General features: G+C 46.4%; 1 long non-coding RNA gene and 3 gene segments (V, D, J or C); all 4 read left to right on the top strand.

Annotated features, from left to right (window-relative positions):
• Window positions 1-803: 803 nt before the first annotated feature.
• LOC114449973 (T cell receptor alpha variable 18-like) lies at window positions 804-1,366 on the top strand (the record flags this gene model as incomplete). The annotated part of the segment is given in 2 exon segments: window positions 804-934; window positions 1,017-1,366. Coding segments are annotated over 2 exon segments (396 nt in total), but the record flags the coding sequence as incomplete, so codon positions are not given.
• A 1,030-nt stretch (window positions 1,367-2,396) lies between these two features.
• On the top strand, window positions 2,397-2,863 carry LOC114449976 (uncharacterized). The gene is made up of 3 exons (XR_003672024.1): window positions 2,397-2,498; window positions 2,599-2,689; window positions 2,783-2,863. It is a non-coding gene; the product is annotated as an uncharacterized LOC114449976 (long non-coding RNA).
• Window positions 2,864-12,053: 9,190 nt separating this feature from the next.
• Window positions 12,054-13,095, top strand: LOC114449785 (T cell receptor alpha variable 3-like). The segment is given in 3 exon segments: window positions 12,054-12,137; window positions 12,230-12,531; window positions 13,084-13,095. Coding segments are annotated over 3 exon segments (369 nt in total).
• Window positions 13,096-13,560: 465 nt separating this feature from the next.
• Window positions 13,561-14,709, top strand: LOC114449972 (Ig kappa chain V region 120-like). The segment is given in 2 exon segments: window positions 13,561-13,669; window positions 13,814-14,709. Coding segments are annotated over 2 exon segments (459 nt in total).
• Window positions 14,710-24,664: the final 9,955 nt, after the last annotated feature.

Raw genomic sequence — 24,664 nt, 5'->3', positions numbered from 1 at the left:
CTATATGCTGCCCCTAGCTCATAGAACATCCCAGCATGATGCAGTGTGCCAGGCTTCACTCATGTATGTATAACTGTCTGCAGGCAGCAGTACTCTGCTTCACAAAGTTCTTGTCTTCACAGAAGTGGGTCAGATGGGTAACCGAGAGTTCCTGTCTGTAATATCAGCATTCATGTCCCCCTCAACATATACACATGCTGTGGTCTTGTATAAAAGCATTAATAATAGCCAGCCTATTAAGATACTGCCCTCATGAGACTCATATGGAGTACAGACATTAAAGATGACAAAGCCTTACATTCCATGTGTCCAACTGTGTGCCTTAAGCCAAGAGCTGCTGAACAACATTTCACTGTGCCCTGCATAGTGACAATAAAGATTCTTGGTTCTTCCTTCATGAGTATATTGTATACCAATACACCAGTCTACATCAGGCCTAATCAGCTCTATCACAGCATGAAGCTTTTGGTCCCAGAGCACAGCCACCCCTCCTGAGTTTCTGCCTCTGACTAAGATCAGACGTCCACTCTCCCACTCCGAGAAAGCTTTGGTCAAGAGTGTCTTGTTTAGATATGAAAGTGTCTTGCAGACATAAGATGTCACACTCTGCCAGCACACTGTCCACAACAGAATGTAGAGCTTTATCCCCTGCACTCTGACCCAGATGAAGGCCATGACAGTTGTAAGACAGTACTCAAATTGCAGTACTCAAAGAGGTGCTGAGTGTAAAGCTGTCAGTAGGGGGAGTAACACAGAGCTGTGAAGGAGCCCTGTCACTGTGATCAGTCTCCTCCTTCTAATCCACCAACTCAGTGCTGATGGAGACTAAACAGAGATCAGAGCCTTCTCTCTACTGGCTGTAGCTCACAGTTAGTCCACACTGCAGATATGAGGCCTCTGTTCATGTCAGTGCTGCTGGCTGCTCTCTGCCTTGGTATGAACACATCTCTGTTTCTCTGATATCACTGACATGATTCTTTCACAGCACACTGAGACTGTTTGTTGCTGTTTCACAGAGTGCAGAGCACAAACAGACAACGTGCTGCAAACAACAGGAGACCTGAGAGCTGCTGAAGGAGGCGCACTGACACTTGGCTGTCTGTACAACAGCAGCAGACCAACAGGGAATTATCTCTACTGGTACAAACAGGATGGAAACAACAGACCCAGGTTCATCCTGAGTCGAGTTTCACTGGATGAAGGGAACACAGCAGACGAGTTCAAGGAGAGATTTTCATCCACACTGAATTCCACCTTCAGATCAGCTCCTCTGAAGATCCAGAAGCTTCAGCTGTCTGACTCTGCTGTGTACTACTGTGCTCTGCAGCCCACAGTGACAGGAAACAGCTCAACTCTGTACAAATACCTTTGGAGCAAAGACAACACAATACTCCACAACATCCACTAGAGGGACTCACACACTGTCACTCTGCTGTGCTGTGATAGGACACAGTGTAGACTCAGTCTTTCAGAGACAGTACGAGTTTTTAGAAAAAGATAACAATGGAGCATCCAGTAAGTAAACTCCATAACACCTTACAGATGAAGTGATTTCAAGGAGCAACAAACAGCCCATTCATCACACATAGACTGTTCAGCTGAGTTCCACTGAAGTCTTGGTTCACATGATAAGTGACCAAAACAAGAACTGATGTTCTATAATGTCACTATGATGACACTATAATGTCTGCGTCTTCAGTTACTTTATGTGATTTAGTGAAAAACATACCTACAGTTATGGAGACATTAAGCTGTAGACAGCATTGATTTAACCAGTTGTAACTTTGTAACATTTGGGGTTTGGCAGCTACCTCAGTTTTTGAAGACCTGTGTACATACAAAACTGTGTCATCAGCATACATCTGAATATTAACATCCTGACATATTAATGGCAGGTCATTAATGAAGTCCATCAGTTTAACATGAGAGCTGCAAGCAGCTGGAACAGTCAGGACATCACATTTAGATCCTCCTGAGTCCAGACTGATCAGCTGTGGATCAAGTCTAAGAAGGACCCAGCTCCACCCAGCAGACACCTGAAAGCAGGGAGGAGAAAAAGCAGCAGTCCAGGACAGCTGATGCTGGACCAAAGCCTGACAACAATGAACTCAGGAGGACACACAAAGCTGCTGCAGCACGTCCACAACAAGATGGAGGGACAGTCAGAGACACTCCACTGTGAGCTTTCTTCACTCCACAGTGACAGGAAGCAGATCAGCTCTGCACAAACACACAGAGGGACACAGTGAGCAGCTGCTGGAAGCCTTTTCTCCACACTGTTGAAGTGCACTTTGTAGCTCCACTAGAGGGCCACATGATCCAGGAGGCGGTGCACTCCTTGTGCGCTGTGTTGCAGCATTCTGTCAGTAAGAAGTGCTGCTGTGAAGAGAACAGCTGTCAGACTGAATGTGGAACATCAGCTGCTCCTCCTGTTGATTGAAACCTTGTTGTACAGATGGAACATTGGCTGTGGATTCTTCTTGCTGCTCTTTTCTTTGGTAAGATAGAAAGCTGCACATGTTTCCTCTTCAAACACTTGAAGACATTACTGAGCTCTACATGAAGAGCTCTGAATGTTCATTCTACACTCACTCACAGCACATCATCTCTGCTGCCATCTGTTACCTTGGAAAACACCTTCTATGCTTCAAAGTGACAATGATCCCTGAAAATGACATCTGTTCTACATGTGAGAGAACTCTTTAAAGCTGCTGATTGTTCTGCTTTCATCAATCATCTTTATTGATCCATCTCTTCCTCTGCATCTTCTCTTCTTCCCCAGAGTGTAAAGGACAAGACTCAGTGACCCAGCAAAAGGGAGATGTCACTGCTGCTGAAGGAGACACTGTCACACTTGGATGCTCCTTTCAGACCACTGATACATTCCCCAGACTGTTCTGGTACAAACAAGAAGTGAACAGTTACCCAAAGTACATCCTGAGGAAATATGGAACCGAACCAGCAGATAAAGCTCCAGACTTCCAGGACGACAGATTTCATACAGACATCCAGAATAAGTCAGTTCCTCTGAAGATCCAGAAGCTTCAGCTGTCTGACTCTGCTGTGTACTACTGTGCTCTGCAGCCCACAGTGACAGGAAAAAGCTCAACTCTGTACAAAAACCTTTGGAGCAAAGACAACACAATACTCCACAACATCCACTAGAGGGACTCACACACTGTTCAACCACTTCAGTAAAATCTTCAACATCCATCAGCTCCTAACCCAAGCAAACATCCAAAAGTGGGCAGGACAGTCCAACAAAACCTTGACATCTGATTAGATCCAAGTCCACAGAGAGAGACACCAGCATCCCTCTGGTGAAGGTAACAAGTTCAGAGTCCAACACAAACAGTCCTTCATCCGTCCTTCACACAAACACACAAACAGCAGCAATGCACTGACACAAAGAGACAGACGAGTTGAAGTCCAAACCAAAAGAAGGAGCTCAGCAGGCTGCTCTGAGGAGGACCTCCCTGCATTGAGGTGTCTCCAGGCCCTTTGTGTGGAAGTCAGGTCAGGTTCTAACTTGTTCCTGCAGAGTCTGGAGCAGCACCAGAGGAACAAACTGTTGATGTTTGAGCAGCAGAGCTGAGAGACATGAACTTGTCCACATCACTGTGGATCCTACAGACACAGCTGTCCTCCACTCTGTGCCCTCACCAAACACCTGCTCTCTCTGCTCTGTCTCTTCAGACACACCTCACCTGTGAGGCGGGGAGCCTGGCTGACAGGAACAGGAAGTGACCTTCAAAAGAAACAGAGTCCATCCAGCAGGTCAGCGGGCAGGCTTCATCTTCTTCAGCTTCTGTCACACAGAAGCTTCCTGTGGCCCTTTCTCTGCTGCTGATGCCCCAGCTTCATCCAGCATCAAGTCTCCACACATCCAGTCTGTTCAGGGCTCTTCTTCCAGTCTGTGCTGAGACTTTAGTTCCTGCCTTCATCAGCTGCTCTCACAGGAAAACCAGCTCTTTCTCTGCTCTTTGATTTCTTCTTACAGACCAGGAAAGTTTGCAAAGTCAAAGTCATGACGACTCGGAGCGAGTCAGAAAATGTGGAGGAGTAACGATCAATAACTGACAGAGTCATGATCAGTGTGAAGGGACAGAAGGACAGTGAGACACGTGTCCTCCCCTCTGCTGTCTGACAATAAGACCATAAAGTGTGACTCTGATGGAAGCACAGGGACAAAGTGTGTTAGTGTTGAACATGTGTTCAGTGTGTTTGTGATGTGTGACTGAGCAGCAGCTCAACGTCTACAGACTGAAGTCAGTCTCATGGTCTGTCAGTGTCCATCAGTGCTGCCTTATCAGCTGCTTCTTCCATGATGGACACGATAATAATAACTAAGCACTTTTTTAAACACTCAGCTTCAAAGTACTGTACAATACAATCCAAGCAGGAACAGCAGAACTTGGTTAAAATACCATCCAGTAAAATTCATAAACACTAATCAATAAGACGTAAAACAATTTAAAATATTAAAAATAGAATAAAATACAAAATAATGATAAAAATAAGAATAAAAAATGCAAGTAAAAATAGGCCCGTAAGATAAAACCAGGCATAAGCATAAAACAATTAAAAGCAATAAAGTAAAACAATAAATCAATGGATAAATGAACCAGTTTATGAAAACGCTAAACAATAAAAGTGAGTTTTAAGAAGAGATTTAAAAGAAGACACTGAGCCTGATATCCTCTGGCAGGGAGTTCCAGATTTTGGGCGCATATGCAGCAAATGCGCGGCCACCTTTTGTAATTAGCCGGGTTGTGGGGACTGATAGGAGGAGTTTTCTAGAGGATCTCAGGCGGAGTTCAGGCTCGTGAGGGGTTAAAAGGTCATGCATATAGGAGGGAGCGAGGCCATTTATTGCTTTAAAAACCATCAGTAAAATCTTAAAATCAATTCTAAAACTCTCAGGGAGCCAGTGAAGGGCAGCTAGAACTGGTGTTATATGGTCACTTCTCCTTGTATGAGTGAGAAGCCTTGCAGCGGCATTCTGTATTAATTGTAGTCTGTGAATGTTATGTTTACTGATACCAGAGTAGAGGGCGTTGCAGTAGCCTAGCCTGGAGGAGATTAGTGCATGTATGACCGTTTCAAACAGAGGTGGGGAGAGGAATGGTCAAATTTTTCTTAATTGCCTTAGCTGTGCGAAACAGGATTGAACAACCTTGGTAACTTGAGTGTCATAAGAAAGTCTGGAGTCAAAGATGATACCCAGGTTGCGGGCCTCAGTGCATATATTTTTAGACCAGGTGCCAAGACAGGTGGAAAGGTGGGCAACATAGCTGGGGTTGGGGGTGGAAGGTGTAATGATAATAATTTCTGATTTAGCATCGTTTAACTGTAGGAAATTGCTGGACATCCAGTTCTTAATTTCTGTTAAACAGGACAGGATATGTGAGCCATCAGAGCTACCGGGTGTGAGTGGTATATAGAGTTGGATGTCGTCAGCATAACAGTGGAAGTTAATATTGTGTCTGTGCAGGATATCACTGAGGGGTAGCATGTAGATAGTGAAGAGAAGAGGACCCAGTATGGATCCCTGGGGCACACCACATGACAGGGGGGCGGACACTGAGGATGTGTTACCCAGGATAACAGAAAAGGACCTGTTTGACAGGTATGAGGTGAACCATTCTAGTGCCACTTCACTGACTCCAACAGTGTACTTCAAACGGCTGATTAAAACATTGTGATCCACAGTGTCAAATGCGGCGCTGAGGTCTAGGAGGATTAAAATTGAGTGCAGACCAGAGTCAGCCGCCAACAGAAGGTCATTTGAGACTTTTACAAGTGCCGTCTCTGTGCTATGCATGCTCCGGAAGCCTGACTGGAACTTCTCAAAAATGTAATTATTATTCATGAAAGAAGTTAACTGGGAAGCCACAACTTTTTCTAGAATTTTTGATAGAAATGGTAGCTTAGATATCGGTCTGTAATTACTTAGAACAGCGGGATCGAGTACAGGCTTCTTTAAGAGGGCAAACGATGGCATGTTTGAGAGAAGATGGGACAATGCCAGAGGAGAGAGAACCATTTACAATGGCTAGGATACTGGGACCAACCGTGTGAAGTACATCTTTTAAAAACCAAGAAGGGATGCAATCTGAGAGGCAGGTGGTAGGCCTTAACTACGTAACAATGCGTTCCAGTGAGGGGAGTGAAATTTCATGAAACTGTTTTAGAGCGAAAGGGGTGGAACAAATATCTTTTGGTTCGACAAAGACAGAACGGAATTGTTTGCGGATGTCACGGACTTTAGTTAAAAAATTGTTAAGAAATTCATCACATTTGAAGTGAGCCAATCACAGCAGCAGCAGCACAGACACTGTGTCTGTCAGAGATGTGACAGGAAGCAGGAGAGGACTGAGGGAGGAGCTAAACTCTGACTCAAGTTCAGAAAAGAGCCACTTTGACAGAGTTGGATCCAAACAACAGACAGACTGTCTTTAAGATGCTGTCAGTGAGCTTCAGGCTGTCTGTGGCTTTGTTTCTGCTCACAATAAGAGGTAGGTGACATATTGAACATGACAGAGACTCACTGACAACAACTGTTAGACCATCAACTGACAGACTTCTCTCTGCATGTAGCTGGCAGCTGTCATCAACTCACTGACAGTGAAGAGAGCAGCTGCTGATTGTTCTGCTTTCATCAATCATCTTTATTGATCCATCTCTTCCTCTGCATCTTCTCTTCTTCCCCAGAGTGTAAAGGACAAGACTCAGTGACCCAGCAAGAGGGAGATGTCACTGCTGCTGAAGGAGACACTGTCACACTTGGATGCTCCTTTCAGACCAGTGATCTAAGTCCTTATCTGTTCTGGTACAAACAAGAAGTGAATGACGTTCCAAAGTCTATACTGATGCGTCACTCTGCAATAAAAGATCCAGGAGACTCCAAGAAATCCAGATTTGATGCTGAACTCGAAAAGACATCAATTCCTCTGAAGATCCAGAAGCTTCAGCTGTCTGACTCTGCTGTGTACTACTGTGCTCTGCAGCCCACAGTGACAGGAAACAGCTCAACTCTGTACAAAAACCTTTGGAGCAAAGACAACACAATACTCCACAACATCCACTAGAGGGACTCACACACTGTCACAGCTGTATAGACTGTCAGGATTCAGTGTGCTGTGGACTCTTCAGATGGTTTGTAGAGGAGATGAAACATCATCATAAGTTTTGATGATAACAGTAAACAGTAAGAAGTCAGAGCTGTAGAGGAATGAAGTTCTGACTCAATGACGATGAGTCAGAACTCAAACTCTTTAATCCACCAGGCTCATGAAAACAGCAGGAGGACCACAGACCACCAAACCTCCCTGTCTCCAGCAACCTCCTCCAGCTCCTCTTGGGAGACCCACAGCTGCTCCCAGGGCTGCTGAGAGATGAGATCCCTCCAGCAGGTCCTGTCTTGGCTCCTGGCTCTCTGCTGGCTAAAGACTTAAATGCAGCATCAAAGCTGCTCTTCAGAGCTGTGAGAGCTGCTCATGTTGTGTTTGTATGTTACTGTGTTCCTCTGCTTTGTTTCTACTCTGGGACACATGATCCTGTTTTTACAGATTATCTGTTAATAAACACTGAGCTGAGCCAGCCAGAAGCTGTCTTTTGTTCAATTGAACAACACAGAAGAGCGAACACACCATCTAACCAGTAACACCAGGTCCTCCAGAGACAGTGAAGATGAGAGCCGCTGGTCGCCCTGAATCCCCTCCACCACACAGCTACGCCTCAATATCCAGTAAATGAAACTCATGAACAGGAGCAGAGACAAGGTGCAGTCCTGCTGCAGTTCAACACCCACCCTGAACAGGTCTGACTTCATACCAAGCATGAACACACAGCTCTCAGTCCATGAGTACAGTCTGTGTCAGCTGCTTTATGACATGTAAGGTCCTCACAGAGAGTCAGAGTGCTGCTAGCAGTCTGTTAACCAGGAGGAAGAGGAACTAGACAAGAGACAGAACAAAGAGGAGACGGAGACACTGAGGGAGGAGCTGAGCTGGGACTGAACTATAGAAGAGAGAGAAACTTCAGCAGAGTTCAATCCACAAAGCAGAAACATTCTCTTTCTTCAACATGCTGTCATTGGACTGTTTTCTACTTTCTCTGCTGTTGCTGTCTGTTCTCAGAGGTACGTAAGATTCAGCAGAAACACTTCAGTTCTAATGTTCTCTGAAGGGGCTTCTGTTTTTGACAACATGTTATCTCTTCCTTTAGGTGTCAGCTGTCAACAACTCACTGCAGTCCAGACTCAGCAGTCCACTTTAGAAGGCAGCATTCTGACTCTGACCTACACGTATGACAGAGATGCTGCTGGTGGTGATGAGTTTTACTGGTATCGACAATATGCAGGAAAAACTCCAGAGTTCCTGATCTCTCATTTGGGATCTGGTGAAAAGTTAAAGGATCCAGTTCCTGGACTGTCAATTACAGTGAGCAACAAACGCCAAATGCACATGCAGATGTCCTCTGCTGCAGTGACAGACTCTGCTGTGTACTACTGTGCTGTGAGGCCCACAGTGACAGGAAACAGCTCAACTCTGTACAAAAACCTTTGGAGCAAAGACAACACAATACTCCACAACATCCACTAGAGGGACTCACACACTGTCACAGCTCCATCTCCTTCCTCCTTTGTTCAGTGTGACTCACTGATTCAGCTTCTTTAACTTCATGCAGTCCTTCACTTTAGTCAGTGCAGAGTCAGACTGTAGATCTGAATCCATCCACCCGTGCCCTCACCCAAATCCTACATCCATTTTAAAAAGGTTTTTAATCACTGGTCTCATCACCTTCTGTCCTCTGTGACCTGTTACTGGTCAGTGGAGGTTAAAGCTGCTCTGAGCTCTTACTGAACAGCACATCCTCTTGTTTTCAGCACGTTCAGTCTCCTCTGAATCCTCTTTGGACCAAAAGTTCTACAGAAATCTATTGAAATGTCTTCATTGAAGCTTTAATGGACTCACACATAAGGACCACGAGTAACTGCAGCATTTCTGCATCATATGTCCACAGAGTTCCTTTGGAGTCAACTCAAAGGATCAAACCACATGAATCTATAAAGACGGGCTCTCATAAGAACACCACCCCTCCCTGCTAGAAACCCTTTCATCAGGTGGAGCAGACAGGGGGTGCTGTGAGGTTGTAGGAGTCTGTTGTAGTTTTCCTCTCTGCACTGATGAATACAGTGTCCTTGTTGTGCTGTCAGTGCAGCCGTTCACTCACACATGTCTGAAAGACCTGATCAGTCCTCTGTGGGACAGTACCAGCCTGGGTTCACTCATATCTGAATGACAGTTCTCTGAGGCCTCAAAGGGCCAGCAGTCAGAGTCCACCTGTGGAATTCCAAACGGATCACAGAGACCAGTATTTAGTATGTGACTGCACCACCCAGTGGAGCACAAGCTGGGTGTCATCAGGACCCCACACCACCGGGCTCAGACAATCCCACAAAGACAGGAGGACAAACTGAGGAGCAAACACCAATAAACACAGCTCTCAGAACATGTGGATACCCAAACTGGACCCTGCCGAAAGAGGCCAACAGAAAGAAGAGCAGACAGCCCGACCAGAACAGCAGCAGTCACACAGAGAAACATTCATCCATATGTGTCAGGAGCCTCTGAAAAAACTCTGAGGGACTTTCAACACACATCAGATCCCAGTACACTTTAAACCCAGCTCCACCCTGAGACAGAGACTGGTCCACCCCAAGGACCAAACCCCCAGAGAAAGACAATAAACCTGCTGCAAGTGATGCAGGATGCAGAGAGAGTGTACATGAGAGCTGCTCTAACAGCAGGTCCTCCTTCAGTCTGAGTCCCTGGATGATGATGCTGCAGCATCACTGTCATCTCTACAGCTTCCATCAGCCTGAATGGAAACAGAGCACAGCAAGAGGCGGAGCTACACAGCTGAATATGAAAGGCTGCATGTTGGAGTGAAGAGCTGCTGTGTTCTCTCTGTTGTTCATTCAGCACAGCTGGAAATAATGTTCCTGCTTTTCATCTGGATGATGATGGTCTCCTTTCAAACTGGTAAGTCATCCAAAGATGGATCTAGATGGAAAAGGAGCCGATAGACATGAAAACATTCTGATGTTGTTTGAACTGATGAACTCTGAAACTCCTGAACTAAGTTAAAGATCCAGAATCCAATCCAAATGTCATGCTGAATATATCTTTGTTGTTTTCAGGCTCCTCTGAGGATTTACTGACACCATTTAAAGATGAAGTGACGGCTTTGGAAGGAGACACTCTGACTCTGACCTACACTCTGAACAGAGATGCTGCCAGCAATGATTACTTCTTCTGGTATCGACAATATGCAGGAAAACCTCCAGAGTTCCTGATCTTTCATTATGGAACAAAAGAAGAAAATAAGTCAAGATTCTCAGTTAAAGTGAGCAACAAACACCAAATCCTCATGCAGATGTCCTCTGCTGCAGTGACAGACTCTGCTGTGTACTACTGTGCTGTGAGGCCCACAGTGACAGGAAACAGCTCAACTCTGTACAAAAACCTTTGGAGCAAAGACAACACAATACTCCACAACATCCACTAGAGGGACTCACACACTGTTCAACCACTGATGTTTCAGTCATTGGACTGAGGACAAAGACAACAGAGACATGAAGCAGTAAAGATCAGAGACAGAGACAGAGCTGCTGTGGAAGCACTAAAGAATTTCATTGGCTGAGCTGAACTGAAACAATAACAACAAGAGGTGATTGGCCCCGCCCACTGAACTTCAGCTCATCCAATGACATTCTTTGTGCCTCATTGTAGTGCAGTGGAAGAACATTGTTGATGTGCTGTGTGTCTGCTTTAATAACTCCAAAGACATGTTGCTTCACCTCTTTTTGTTTTCATCTCACTTCATAGGTGAGTTTATGAGCAGCTGGATCAAAGATGTCTGCCTGCTGTTGTACAACTGGACATTTGTCTTTGGCACTTACAAATGTCCATGTTGGACACATGCAATCATCTGTCTTTGTCATCAAGCTGAGCTCTTTGTGTCCACACAGTAACACAGGAGACATTTTCCACTGTCTTCTCCTCTCAGCCTCATGGACAATGTTAGTCTAATGGCTTCATGTTCTCTACTTTTTCCAGGACTGACAGCTGGAGACACAATCTCTGCTGGACAAAGACAAGTCAGCGGGACAGAGGGACAAAACGTCACACTCTCATGTACATATCAGACAGATGCATCGAGTGCATACCTTTACTGGTACAGACATCATTCTGACCTTCAGGCTCCTCAGTTTATACTCTGGAAAAAAGGCAAAGGCGGCACAGCTGAGCATATTCCAGATCAAAGATATGGATCAGAAACAAGCGACACATCAACTGAACTGACCATCAGAGGTGTGAGGCTGGCAGACACAGCTCTCTACTACTGTGCTCTAGAAACACAGTGATACAAAGTGTAGAAGAGGCTGTACAAAAACCTGAACACAGATATCTGACTCCTCTTCAAAGAGGAGGGAAGTGGGATTCAAACCACAGACCTTCATATCAGATGGATTCTGATGGTTCCTGTTTGATCAGAGTCACTGTGGTTACAGCTGCTCAATACTCTCTGGAGGAGTTCAGCTGTGCAGCAAATGATTCAGTGAGTGATAATGTTACATGGTCAAGTAGTGAAAGTTGCTGGTGGATGGGTCAATGTGGGGCGTTACATCTTGTCCATAAGTCCAGTAGCAGAGGAGAATCTGTTCTGCTCACCTCAAAGACAAAGCTCCTTAGTGCCCTTTTTCTATAAGAGTAATGTGAATCAGTCGTAGTCCTAGGAGGAGTTTGCTTTGGGAGACTCAGCCATAGGTACATCTGTATAAGTATATATATATGTATAAAAGTTCTGAAAATATAAGATTCCCTTTAAACGGAGTGAGAATGAGAGAGTCTGATGTGTTTGAGCTGGAAGCAGTGAAACTTAGTGAGGTGTGGTTGATATGAGAGGAGGAGGAGGCTGAAGGAGGAGCAACACTCACAGAGCAGAACAGAAAAGGACTCCCACAGTCAGACCCATTCACATGTAAACCCTCTAGAACAGACAGTGTGTGAAGATGCTGTCACTGCACCACTGTGTCATGTTTCCTCTGCTTCTGATCACACTGACAGGTGGGTTAAAGAAAGGCCTTTAAAGGATGTTTGTAGAACTCAGGCGCTCTGAGGGTCATCTGCTCGTTAACAACATTTATCTCTTCCTCCAGGTGTCAGCTGTCAACAACTCACTGCAGCCAAGTATGAAGAGTCCGGTGTAGAAGGCAGCACTCTGACTCTGACCTACAGTTACTCCAACACTATAACAGCTTCAGATGATTTCTTCTGGTATCAACAATATCCAGGAAAACCTCCAGAGTTCCTCCTGTACATCTCAGGACTCAACCAGTCCAGAGCCGCAGACTCTCTGAAATCAGACACAAGGTTCTCCACTAAACTGTCTGGAGAAAAACATCTGGATCTGCAGATGTCCTCTGCTGCAGTGACTGACTCTGCTGTGTACTACTGTGCTGTGAGGCCCACAGTGACAGGAAACAGCTCAACTCTGTACAAAAACCTTTGGAGCAAAGACAACACAATACTCCACAACATCCACTAGAGGGACTCACACACTGTCACCGAGAGTAACTCATTCAATGAGTTGAATGTGGATTCAGTTTCATTTCCTTCATTTTCAGAGTCCTTGCTTCATGCTTGTTCTAAAAGGAATGTTGTAAAGTCTGGTGATATTGAAATGATACTGGATCAGCTCCTTCGTGAGCATTAAATGTGAATGAATGTGTGCTCACACTATCATTCATGTCTGGCCTTACTACATAATTTATCTCCAGCCGTGGCAGACATGAAGGACAGAACTCCCTTTATTATTAAGGACATGCCACATGCATCATCCTCTCCCTTTAATTGTGTCAATCACTGTCAATAAGATCATTAATCAATGGTAGAGAGCGATAGCCTCTTGAAGGACTGAATTCTCAAATCAGTTACATTAAATGTGAATTGTATTTCAGAGATGCAAACATTTGGTCAAACAGTTTTTCAGTGTCCCTGTACATGGGAGCAGATGCCCAGCTAGAAGAACATTTAGTTTTACACTCATGTCCACTTTCATGGAACTGAATTTTTTTCATGGCGCCAACGCTTTAATCAGACACCTTCTCCAACCCAGCGACCTAACACAAGGTGGAGGACTTCGAAGTACTAGAGTACTAAGAAGAAAAGCCACAACAGCTTGAAGATGCAGCTGACAGCTGACTGACAGGAAACACTTCAGCTCAGACTCCAGCCCACACACTTTGTTCAGTTGCCTGCAGTGGCCTTACAAGGTTCAAAGTGATAATGAAAACTGCCGATCACGTTAAGACTCAGAATCATTTATTTCAAACATATGATAGAAATTTCAGCAACAAAACAGGGAGACATACAAAGAACTGAACTATTCTCATTTTGACCTCTGCTTTATCAGTCTGTGTGTCAGTCACTGTGACGCCGCCCTGCTGGTGGAGTCACATGGTGAGGAGGAGGAGGGCCTTCCTGTAGAGACGGGGGGCCTGGCTGTCAGCACTAGCAGCTCTTTAGGGTGAGTTCAGAGTGAGGATCACTGAACACGATGGTTCTGGTGCCAGTTCTGCTCCTCTGTGTGTTCACTGGTAAGTCTTGTTTACATTCATCTCTTTGAGTTCAGTCTGATCAAGGCTGATCAGTCACATCTGCCAGTTTAATGGCAGCTGCTTCACAGCTGCAGCTACATGGACATGTCTGCACTGACTCATTATTTAACTGCTTTCCTGTAGATGTCAGCTGTGAAGGCCTCCACCCAGTCAACAATGAGCAGTACAGTGTGGTCGGCAGCACAGTTTCTCTGACCTACAATTACCCAGAACTCTCAACGGGAGATTACTTCTTCTGGTATCGACAAAACCCAGGAGAACCACCACAGATCCTCACCTCACACTCATCCTCAGGATCAGGTGGAAATGATCCAGAATCTAGACTGAAGGCCAAAGTCCAGCAGAAACAAATCCAGCTGATCATCTCACAGTCAGTACTGACAGACTCTGCTGTGTACTACTGTGCTGTGAGGCCCACAGTGACAGGAAACCCCGCAAACCCCGTACAAAAACCTCCCAGCTCCTCTCAGAAGAGCTGCACATCAGCGCGCCCATTTATGGAACAACATCGCCATCAAGTGGACTCTGTCAAACTTCTATGAAACATTGGGTGTACAGTATTTTAAGTTTAAACAATGTGTTTTTCACAACCCATAATGTGTTAACAATGCAACAAAACAGTGTTGGTGATACACCAAATATTGGTGGTACTGGGGACAGAGCAGATTTTAGCATGTTACACTGACTCTTAGTATTTTCCGTACATGGCAGACTACCTCCATCTTTCCTAGGTGACGTAACACATCAACATTGAAGGGGTGAACATGGCATCTTTGCATCTCCTGAATTATGATTTATTCAGTCTGAACAGGAATTCTATTCTTCGTTTTATGCTACTTTAATGTTTTAGTTTGCTTTACAGAGTTTTCCAAGTTGAAATCAGACGAAACACATCGAAACACTGCTCCCAAAAACACCCAACGTCATGAAGAAGAAGTCGCTGAGGTGGAAGATGATATGTTCTTACCTTCGGAGCAGTCCTTGGTCCTTCAGTGATGAAACGCTCCAGCATTAGCAATGTTAGCACGCACTGATCAGACTTTGCCTTCCTTCACTCCTTTAGGACAGAACGGTTGGAAAATGAAGTCGTCACGTTTCTGGAGGATAAAAAATGTGAAGTGATAAATGTTTGAAGTCTGCTTCTTCTCACATCATTCAGCACCCTCTGCAGTCCCTGTTATAATGCATACAGCCAAGTTAACGAGCCAAAAACAAGCGGTTAATGACAGATATATGACTCTCTACATGAACTTCATTATAGTCATGATAGTTCTCCTCCAGCACTTCTGTTGGCCTGCTCCACATGACACCAGGCTGCAGTGACGGCCTGTCTGACTCCCAACATGTCCGTTAGCATTTAGTCTGTGTTGAAACAGCTCTGCCTGTCAGGCTGGGGCTCTGCATGCTAAGCTAAAGCAGCTTAACATCCTGTAGAGCTCTGATTACCAGGTAGCACTGGTGACCTCACCGCTGCTTCATCACTGACCCATAATGCACTGCACACCGCGGTCTGTGTAGTGTTGGTATGAGCAGCAGTGTTGGTGTGTTTTAATGTGACTTCCTGGTCTTTATATTTCATGATGTGATGAAATACAAGCTGCAGAATACAGCAGTGACGTACCTGTTACCTGTTACCTCCTCCACCTCCTCCTCCTCCTCCTCCTCCTCCTCTTCCTCCTCCTCCACCTCCTCTTCCTCTTCCTCCTCCTCCTCCTCCTCCTCCTCCACCTCCTCCTCCTCCTCCTCCTCCTCCTCTTCCTCCTCCTCCACCTCCTCCTCCTCCTCCTCCTCCTCCTCTTTCTCCTCCTCCTCCTCCTCTTCCTCCCCCGCTTCCTCCTCCTCCTCCTCCTCCTCTTCTTCCTTCTCTTCCTCCTCCTCTTCCTCCTCTTCCTCCCCCGCTTCCTCCTCCTCCTCCTCTTCCTCCTCCTCCTCTTCCTCCTCCGCCTCCGCCTCCTCTTCCTCCTCCTCCTCCTCCTCCTCTTGCTCTTCCTCCTCCTCTTCCTTCTCCTCCTCCTCCTCTTCCTCCTCCTCCTCCTCCTCTTCCTCCTCCTCCTCCTCCTCTTGCTCTTCCTTCTCCTCTTCCTCCTCCTCCTCTTCCTCCTCCTCTTCCTGGTGGTGGACAGGTGGACACTGTGTACAGGAAGGGCCAGAGTGAAACACACACACACAGACACACACTGACACACACACACAGACACACACAGAGACACACAGACACCGACACACACACAGACACACACAGACACTGACACAAAGACACACAAACACTGACACACACAGAGACACACACTGACAAACACAGAAACACACACACACAGGTCACAGCTGAGGTCCTTCATCATCGTCAGGACGATGCTGAGGTCGTCCTCTGAGTCTGTGGAGCCATCATGTGTGCTGGTGTCTGTGGGGCAGCAGTCTGAGGTGTCAGACAGAGGTGTCTGAGAGGAGGACGTGGTCCAAAATAAAGACTATACTGGACTGTCCCCCTCACCCGCTCCACACTGTGCTGACCAGCTACAGGAGACTCTGTCTCCCATGATGCACCACTGAGAGACACAGGAAGTCATTCCTGCCTGTCTCAGTCACCAAGACACTGTACATTCATACATGTTCTGAAACCATGCTCTTTACCATGTAAAGCTGTATACAGCAGTTAGTCTGATTCTGATTCTGATGCAATGTTGATGCAATAATGTCAGTGCAGAGTCCAGGATTTACAGGATGAAACAGAATGATGGTGGTGTTGATGTTTCCAAGAACAGCCACAAGGTGGTGCTGGTGTCCCACCCATGTGACCAGCATGTTCCTAAAGGACCTTTGTCGGAGCAGGCAGGTGTTCCACTGGACACCAGAAGGTCACCAAACACCTGGACAGGCAGGTGTTCCACTGGACAAAATTATCTGCAGGTTCACAAACCAGTGGATGTGCCACATGTCGCTGATGTCCATAAAAATCCGGTCTCTGCCGGCTAAACAGACTCTGTTAGCAGTTATAATCTGTCTGTTACAGCCCAATAAAGGTTTTATTAAACATTAATAAACAAACACAGCCGCTCATGCTGCTTCTTTAAACCATCATTATATTTATAAGTCAGGTGACGTCACTTCATGTTCTTTTAGCCGGTCTGTGCAATGCACAGAGTCCCAGCAGGTCCGTCACTGTTTAAAGTCCCCTGGGAACATTTCTGTTGCCTGCAGTGTCCCTGTGTCTGCAGCTGTGTTGGACTGCTGCAGCAACCGCATGGTGACATTTTTAACCAATTTTAGACCAATTTCCAAGCTCCCTTTTATGTCAAAGGTTTTAGAGAAAGTTGTTCTTACACAAATCCAAGAATTTTTAAAACAGCCAATGTCTGTGAACCGTTTCAATCTGGTTTTAGGCCTCTCCACAGCACTGAAACCGCTCTTTTAAAAGTTTTTAATGATCTCTTACTAACCCTCGACTCTGGCAACTGTGCCATTTTAATTCTCCTCGACCTGACAGCGGCCTTTGACACGGTAGATCATAGGATTCTCTTGGCTCGCTTAGAGCACCATGTCGGCATAAAAGGCACTGCCTGTGGTTTGAATCCTATGTGACAGACAGATCCTTCTCAGTTCAGATAGGGCAGTTTTCCTCCTCAGTGGCCCCTCTGACCTGCGGGGTGCCCCAGGGGTTGGTTCTGGGCCCGCTGTTGTTCTCTCTGTACATGCTACCCCTGGGGTCCATATTCAGGAAGCACAGCATCCCCTTCCATTGTTTTGCTGACGACGTGCAGGTGTAAACTTAGAGTTTCTGCCAAAGACTCCCTCCAATCACTGCTAAACTGCATGAGTGATATTAAGAAATGGATGGACCTAAACTTTCTGAAATTAAACTAAAACAAAACTGAGGTTGTCTTGTTTGGTCGCCCCGACCTAGTCCAGGTCCTTGCCAGCTCCCTTGGCCCACTAGCACCACACATACAAACTCATGCAAGGAATCTCGGGGTGATTGTAGATGGTGCTTTTAAATTGGACAAGCAGGTGAGCTCAGTGGTCAAGTCCAGCTTTTTTCAGCTAAGGCTTATTGCTAAGGTAAAGCCAAACCTTAGTCAGAGTGACTTAGAGAAAGTCATCCACGCTTTTATAACCTCTCGCTTAGACTACTGTAACTCCCTATATATTAGAATTGGACAGTCAGAGCTTCACCGTCTGCAGCTGGTCCAAAACGCAGCGGCTCGCCTTCTCACCGGGACAAAAAAGCGCGAGCACATCACGCCAGTGCTTTCCTCACTTCACTGGCTACCGGTGAAGCACAGAATTGATTTTAAGATTCTTTTATTCGTTTTTAAGTGCTTGCATGGGCTGGCCCCGGACTACTTATCAGACCTCCTGGTAATGCATCGGCCCTCCAGAGCTCTTAGGTCTGCTAACCAAATGGCTCTGGAGGTCCCCCGATCTCTTTTAAAAACTAGAGGTGACCGGGCCTTCTCAGTCGTGGCTCCCACTCTGTGGAGCGCTCTGCCTCTAGCTGTGCGGTCGGCAAATGGCCTCACCACTTTTAAATCTCTACTTAAGACTCACTTGTTCACCTCGGCCTCTGCCTGAGTGTTGGCAGCTCTTGGGGATTTTTATGTTTTATGATTGTATCTTTGTTTTATTGGATTTTACTGCAGTTTGTCTCTTTTATGTATTTTAATGTTAAGCACATCGGTGGGTGACGCCCTTATAAATGTGCTATATAAATAAAACTGACATTGACATTGACATTTGGTCAAACGATAAAACAAAACAACATGAAAAAACACACGTAGATTTATGAAGGATGTGACAAAATGAGATTCCTCAGGCTGTTGGTGAAGCACTCAGTCACATGGAGGAGAGGAATAAAGAGTCACTGCTGCAGAGCCTCCATACAGGAGCCTCCACTCACTCTGAGGTGACCTGTGTGCAGCAGTTCACAAAAAAGCCACATGAGGGTGCTGCTGTCCACTGAAAGACCAAACAGAGGCGCTGCAGAGCTCCACCTGCAGGCGTCTACATGCAGTCCATCAAAATGTCAAGAGTCCTTTCAGACAGCAACATATTCATTGATTCTGCAGGCTGCCACTGACTACTGAGCAGCATTACTACAGACAGTCAGACCAGCACCTGGGTCAACAAGGGTCAGGTCTGTCTGAGAGCATACAAGAACCAGGAGGAGACAAGGTGGACGAAGGCTGAGGACAGACATACACAGAGACAGACACACACACACACACACACAGAGACACACACACACAGACAGACACACAGACACACACAGAGACACACACACAGAGACAGACACACAGACACACACACAGACGCAGACACACACAGAGACACACACACAGACACACACACAGACAGAGACAGAAACATACAGACAGACACACACACACACACACACACACACAGAGACACACACACAGACACACACACAGACACACACAGACACACACACAGATGCGCACGCACAGACAGAGACACACACAGACACACAGAGACAGACACACACACAGATGCGCACGCACAGACAGAGACACACACACACACACAGATAGACACACACAGACACACACAGACAGAGACACACATACACACAGACAGACACACACATACAGACACACACAGACACACACAGGCAGACACACAGACAGACACACAGACAGACACACAGACAGACACACACAGAGACACACACACACACACACACACACACACACAGACACAGACGCAGACACACACAGAGACACACACAGAGACACACACACACAGACACACAGACGCAGACACACACAGAGACACACACACACAGACACACAGAGACACACACACAGACACACACACACACACAGACACAGACACACACAGAGACACACAGACACACACACAGTCACACACAGACGCGCACACACAGACAGAGACAGAAACACACAGACAGACACACACACACACAGATACACAGAGACAGACACACACTCACAGACAGACACACACACACACATAAAGACACACAAAGACACACACACAGACAGACACACACACACACATAAAGACACACACAGAGACACACAAAGACACACACACAGAGACACACAGACACACACACAAAGACAGACACAAAGACACACACACTGAGACACACAGACACACACAGAGACACACACACACAGACACACACACAGACACACACAGACAGACACACACAGAGACACACACAAACAGACACACACACAGACACACACACAGGTCACACAGACACACACACACAGACACACACACACACACAGACACAGGTCACACAGACACAGACACACACACAGACACAGACAGACACACACACAGACAGACACACACAGACACACACACACACACACACACACACAGACACACACACAGAGACACACAGACAGACACACACAGACACACACACACAGAGACACACAGACAGACACACACAGACACACACAGACACACACACAGAGACACACAGACAGGCACACACACAGAGACACACACACACACACAGACAGACACACACAGACACACACACAGAGACACACAGACACACACACACACAGACACACACACAGACACACACACAGACAGACACACACAGAGACACACACAAACAGACACACACACAGACACACACACAGACACACAGACACACACACACAGACACACACACACACACACACACACACAGACACAGGTCACACAGACACACACACAGACACAGACAGACACACACACAGACAGACACACACAGACACACACACATACACAGAGACACACACACACACACACACACACAGACACACACACAGAGACACACAGACAGACACACACAGACACACACACACAGAGACACACAGACAGACACACACAGACACACACAGACACACACACAGAGACACACAGACAGGCACACACACAGAGACACACACACACACACACAGACAGACACACACAGACACACACACAGAGACACACAGACACACACACACACAGACAGACACACACAGACACAGCACTGGAGCCAAGGCAGAGTCAGCCTGGACTGGAAGCCGTATGTGAACCTTCTGGTGGTTGGAGGTCATCTAAGGTGCAGAGGACGGCGGCTCAGGTCTGAGGGCGTGTGCAGAGAAAAGCTGCTGTCTTTGGCTTTTTGGAGAGAGGAGGGCTGAGGAGTGAAGGACCGGTCACCTGAACATGTGTCACAGAGTGAACCAGGCTGTGTGCTGCAGAAAAGAAACCGTTCTTCCCCTGGCTCTAACAGGGGCACTGCACTGAGTGAGTTCACTTCAAGACTCAGGAATCTTTATTGTCACTATGAAGGCTCAATGACAGTCTGTTCAGCAGCTCTTGGCTCAGGCACAGTTTAGACAGATGGAATAAAATGAGACTAAAATATACCTGGAGACATTTAAATCAGTCTGGATGAGGTGGAGTCTGTACACCACTTCCAAAGACTCAGTGTCCACCTGCCACTGCTCTCAGAGAAGCAGCACTAACAGAGCGATCGACAGCCCCTCGGCTCTGTGTGTCAGTAGCTCAGGTCAAACCTGGTCACATTCGAAGCTCCTGAAGCTTCCAGCTGCAGCAGCTGCAGCTTTTTCCGTCACAGGAAGCGTCAGAGTTTTTCTTCTTCTGCTGACGGATGTTTGTCAGACGGGGAGCCGACCTCAGAGCCCGCCGCCGCCGCTCTCTGTGACCTCACGCTTCTTCTGCTCCGGCTGCGTCTTCCTGTCAGCGGTGAGGCTGCACAAACAAACAAACAAACAAACAGTGTCAGGGTCACAGCAGGTCACAGAAACCAGGTCACAGCCTTCATCACCACACTGATGATGATGGTGATGATGTTTTAATCAAAAACAAACACAACTTTGACACACACACAGACACACACACACACTGACACACAGACACACACACACACACTGACACACACAGACACACAGACACACACACTGTCACACACACACTGACACACACTGACACACACAAACACACAGACACACACACACACCAACACTGACACACACACACACAGACACACACACACAGACACACAGACACACACACACACTGACACACACACTGACACACACAGACACACACACACACACACTTACACACACACACAGACACACACACACACACACACTGACACACACTGACACACACAAACACACAGACACACACATACACAGACACACACACAAACACACAGACACACACATACACAGACACACACACACACACAGACACATAGACACACACACACACACAGACACACACACTGACACACAGACACACACACACACTGACACGCACAGACACACACACACACACACACAGACACACACACACACACACTGACACACACAGACACACACACAGACACACACACACAGACACACACACACACACACACACACAGACACACACACACACACACACTGACACACACACAGACACACACACAGACACAGACACACACACACAGACACACACACACACACACAGACACATAGACACACACACACACACACACACACACACACACACACACAGACACACATACACACACACTGACACACACAGACACACACACACACACACTGACACACACACACACACACACACACACACTGACACACACAGACACACACACACACACAGACACACACACACACACACAGACACACACTGACACACACACAGACACACACACACATACACACACACACACACACACATACACACACACTGACACACACAGACACACACACACTGACATACACACAGACACACACACTGACACACACAGACACACACACACAGACACACACACACAGACACACACACACACAGACACACACACTGACACACACAGACACACACACTGACACACACAGACACACACTGACACACACAGATCATGTATTGTGCCTGGAGCTTCTTCATCACTGCAGCCTGTCCTCAGATGAACCGGGCTTCGCTGGTTCCTGTTCATTTATAGAACTCTGTCATATCTACAGTGAGACTCATTCACTGCTCAGACCTGAAGCCGGCGCCTCCTCCGTTCAGTTTTCAGCCGTCCATCATCTGCAACAGACCTTAAAGCTTAGTTCATCCACTCAGCTCGGCGCTCATTACAGACCGCCGCACCTGCTGTTAACCCTTTGCTCTCTGATGTCACAGTTCTTACCGTGGTACTGTTTCTGTGTGCTCACCTTTCTGTATGAAACTATCTTCTGTCTTCTCTGATCTGTACGACATGCAGTACGTTCTGTGTTCTGAGGTCTTCCTGGGTTTGAATGTGCCTCTGATGCCTCTGGGCCCGGATCAGCATTGTAAATCAGAATGGACCTCAGCATGACCTGGTTCCCTGACAGCATTATGTGCATGATAACATCAACAAGACACACAGACACACACAGACACAACAACACACATATACACACATACACAGACACACACACAGACAGACACACACAGACACACACACACACACAGACACACAGACACAACAACACACAGACACACACAGACACACACACAGAGACACAACAACACACATATATACACATACACAGACACACAGACAGACACACACACACAGACACACAGACACAGACACACACATACACAGACACACACACAGACAGACACACACAGACACAACAACACACAACAACACACATACAGAGACACACAGACACACACACAGACACAACAACACATATATATACACACAGACACAGACACACACAGACACACACACACACAGACACACACATACACAGACACACACACAGACAGACACACACAGACACACACACACAGACACAACAACACACAACAACACACATACAGAGACGCACAGACACACACACAGACACAACACATATATACACACAGACACAGACACACACAGACACATACACAGACACACAGAAACACAGAGACACACTCACAGACACAACAACACACACATACACAGACACACACAGACACACACACAGAGACACAACAACACACATATATACACATACACAGACACACAGAGACACACACACAGACACAACAACACACATATATACACATACATAGACACACACACAGACACAACAACACACAACAACACACATACACAGACACACAGAGACACATACACAGACACACACACAGATACACACACACACAGACAGACAGACACACACACATCAGTGTGTCCAGTCAAAGATCAAGAACATAAAATATTAAATATAGAAAAAATAAAATAAAAATAAAACAAGCAGGTTTTTTATGAATAGATAAAAAACCTAGATTTTTATGAAGTGTCTGAAACTCACTATTTAAATGATAAAGTATGTGTGTGTGTGTGTCTGTGTGTGTGTGTGTCTGTGTGTGTGTCTGTGTGTGTGTGTCTGTGTGTGTTTGTGTGTGTCACACCTGAACACAGTGTGATGGAACAGAGCGACCTGCTTATATTTGGTCTGATCAGTTTTCTCACACTGATTCTGAGGCCACACCTGATACATCTTCACCTTCAGCGCCGCCTGACCTCCATTCCCCCACCCACACACACTCACACACACACACACACACACACACACACACACACACACACACACACACACACACTCACACACAGGCACACATCCTGTCCCAGCAGGCTCTGTACAGGAAAACCACAGCCGCCGCCTTCGCCTGTGACGCAGGCGTCTTCATCTCGAGCACAGCGGGCGACCACATCCTGTGGAAACTCTGAGGCAGAAGATTTTCCATCAGCAGCAGCAGCCAATCAGATCAGAGAGACAGAGCGCCCCCGCAGAGTGACAGATAACCACTTAACAAGTGTGTCAGCTCTGTGAGAAGGCAGCCAGATGTTCAGATGTAGGCCTCACCATTATAAATCATTTCAATATTATATTCAATAGAATATAATACTTGTTATATTTAACAGATTCCTCTTGG

Source organism: Parambassis ranga, chromosome 17, assembly GCF_900634625.1.
Source record: "Parambassis ranga chromosome 17, fParRan2.1, whole genome shotgun sequence".
Taxonomy (NCBI): Eukaryota; Metazoa; Chordata; class Actinopteri; family Ambassidae; genus Parambassis; species Parambassis ranga.
The sequence above is the reverse complement of the archived record's forward strand: the minus strand, read 5'-3'. Positions and strand labels throughout refer to the sequence as shown.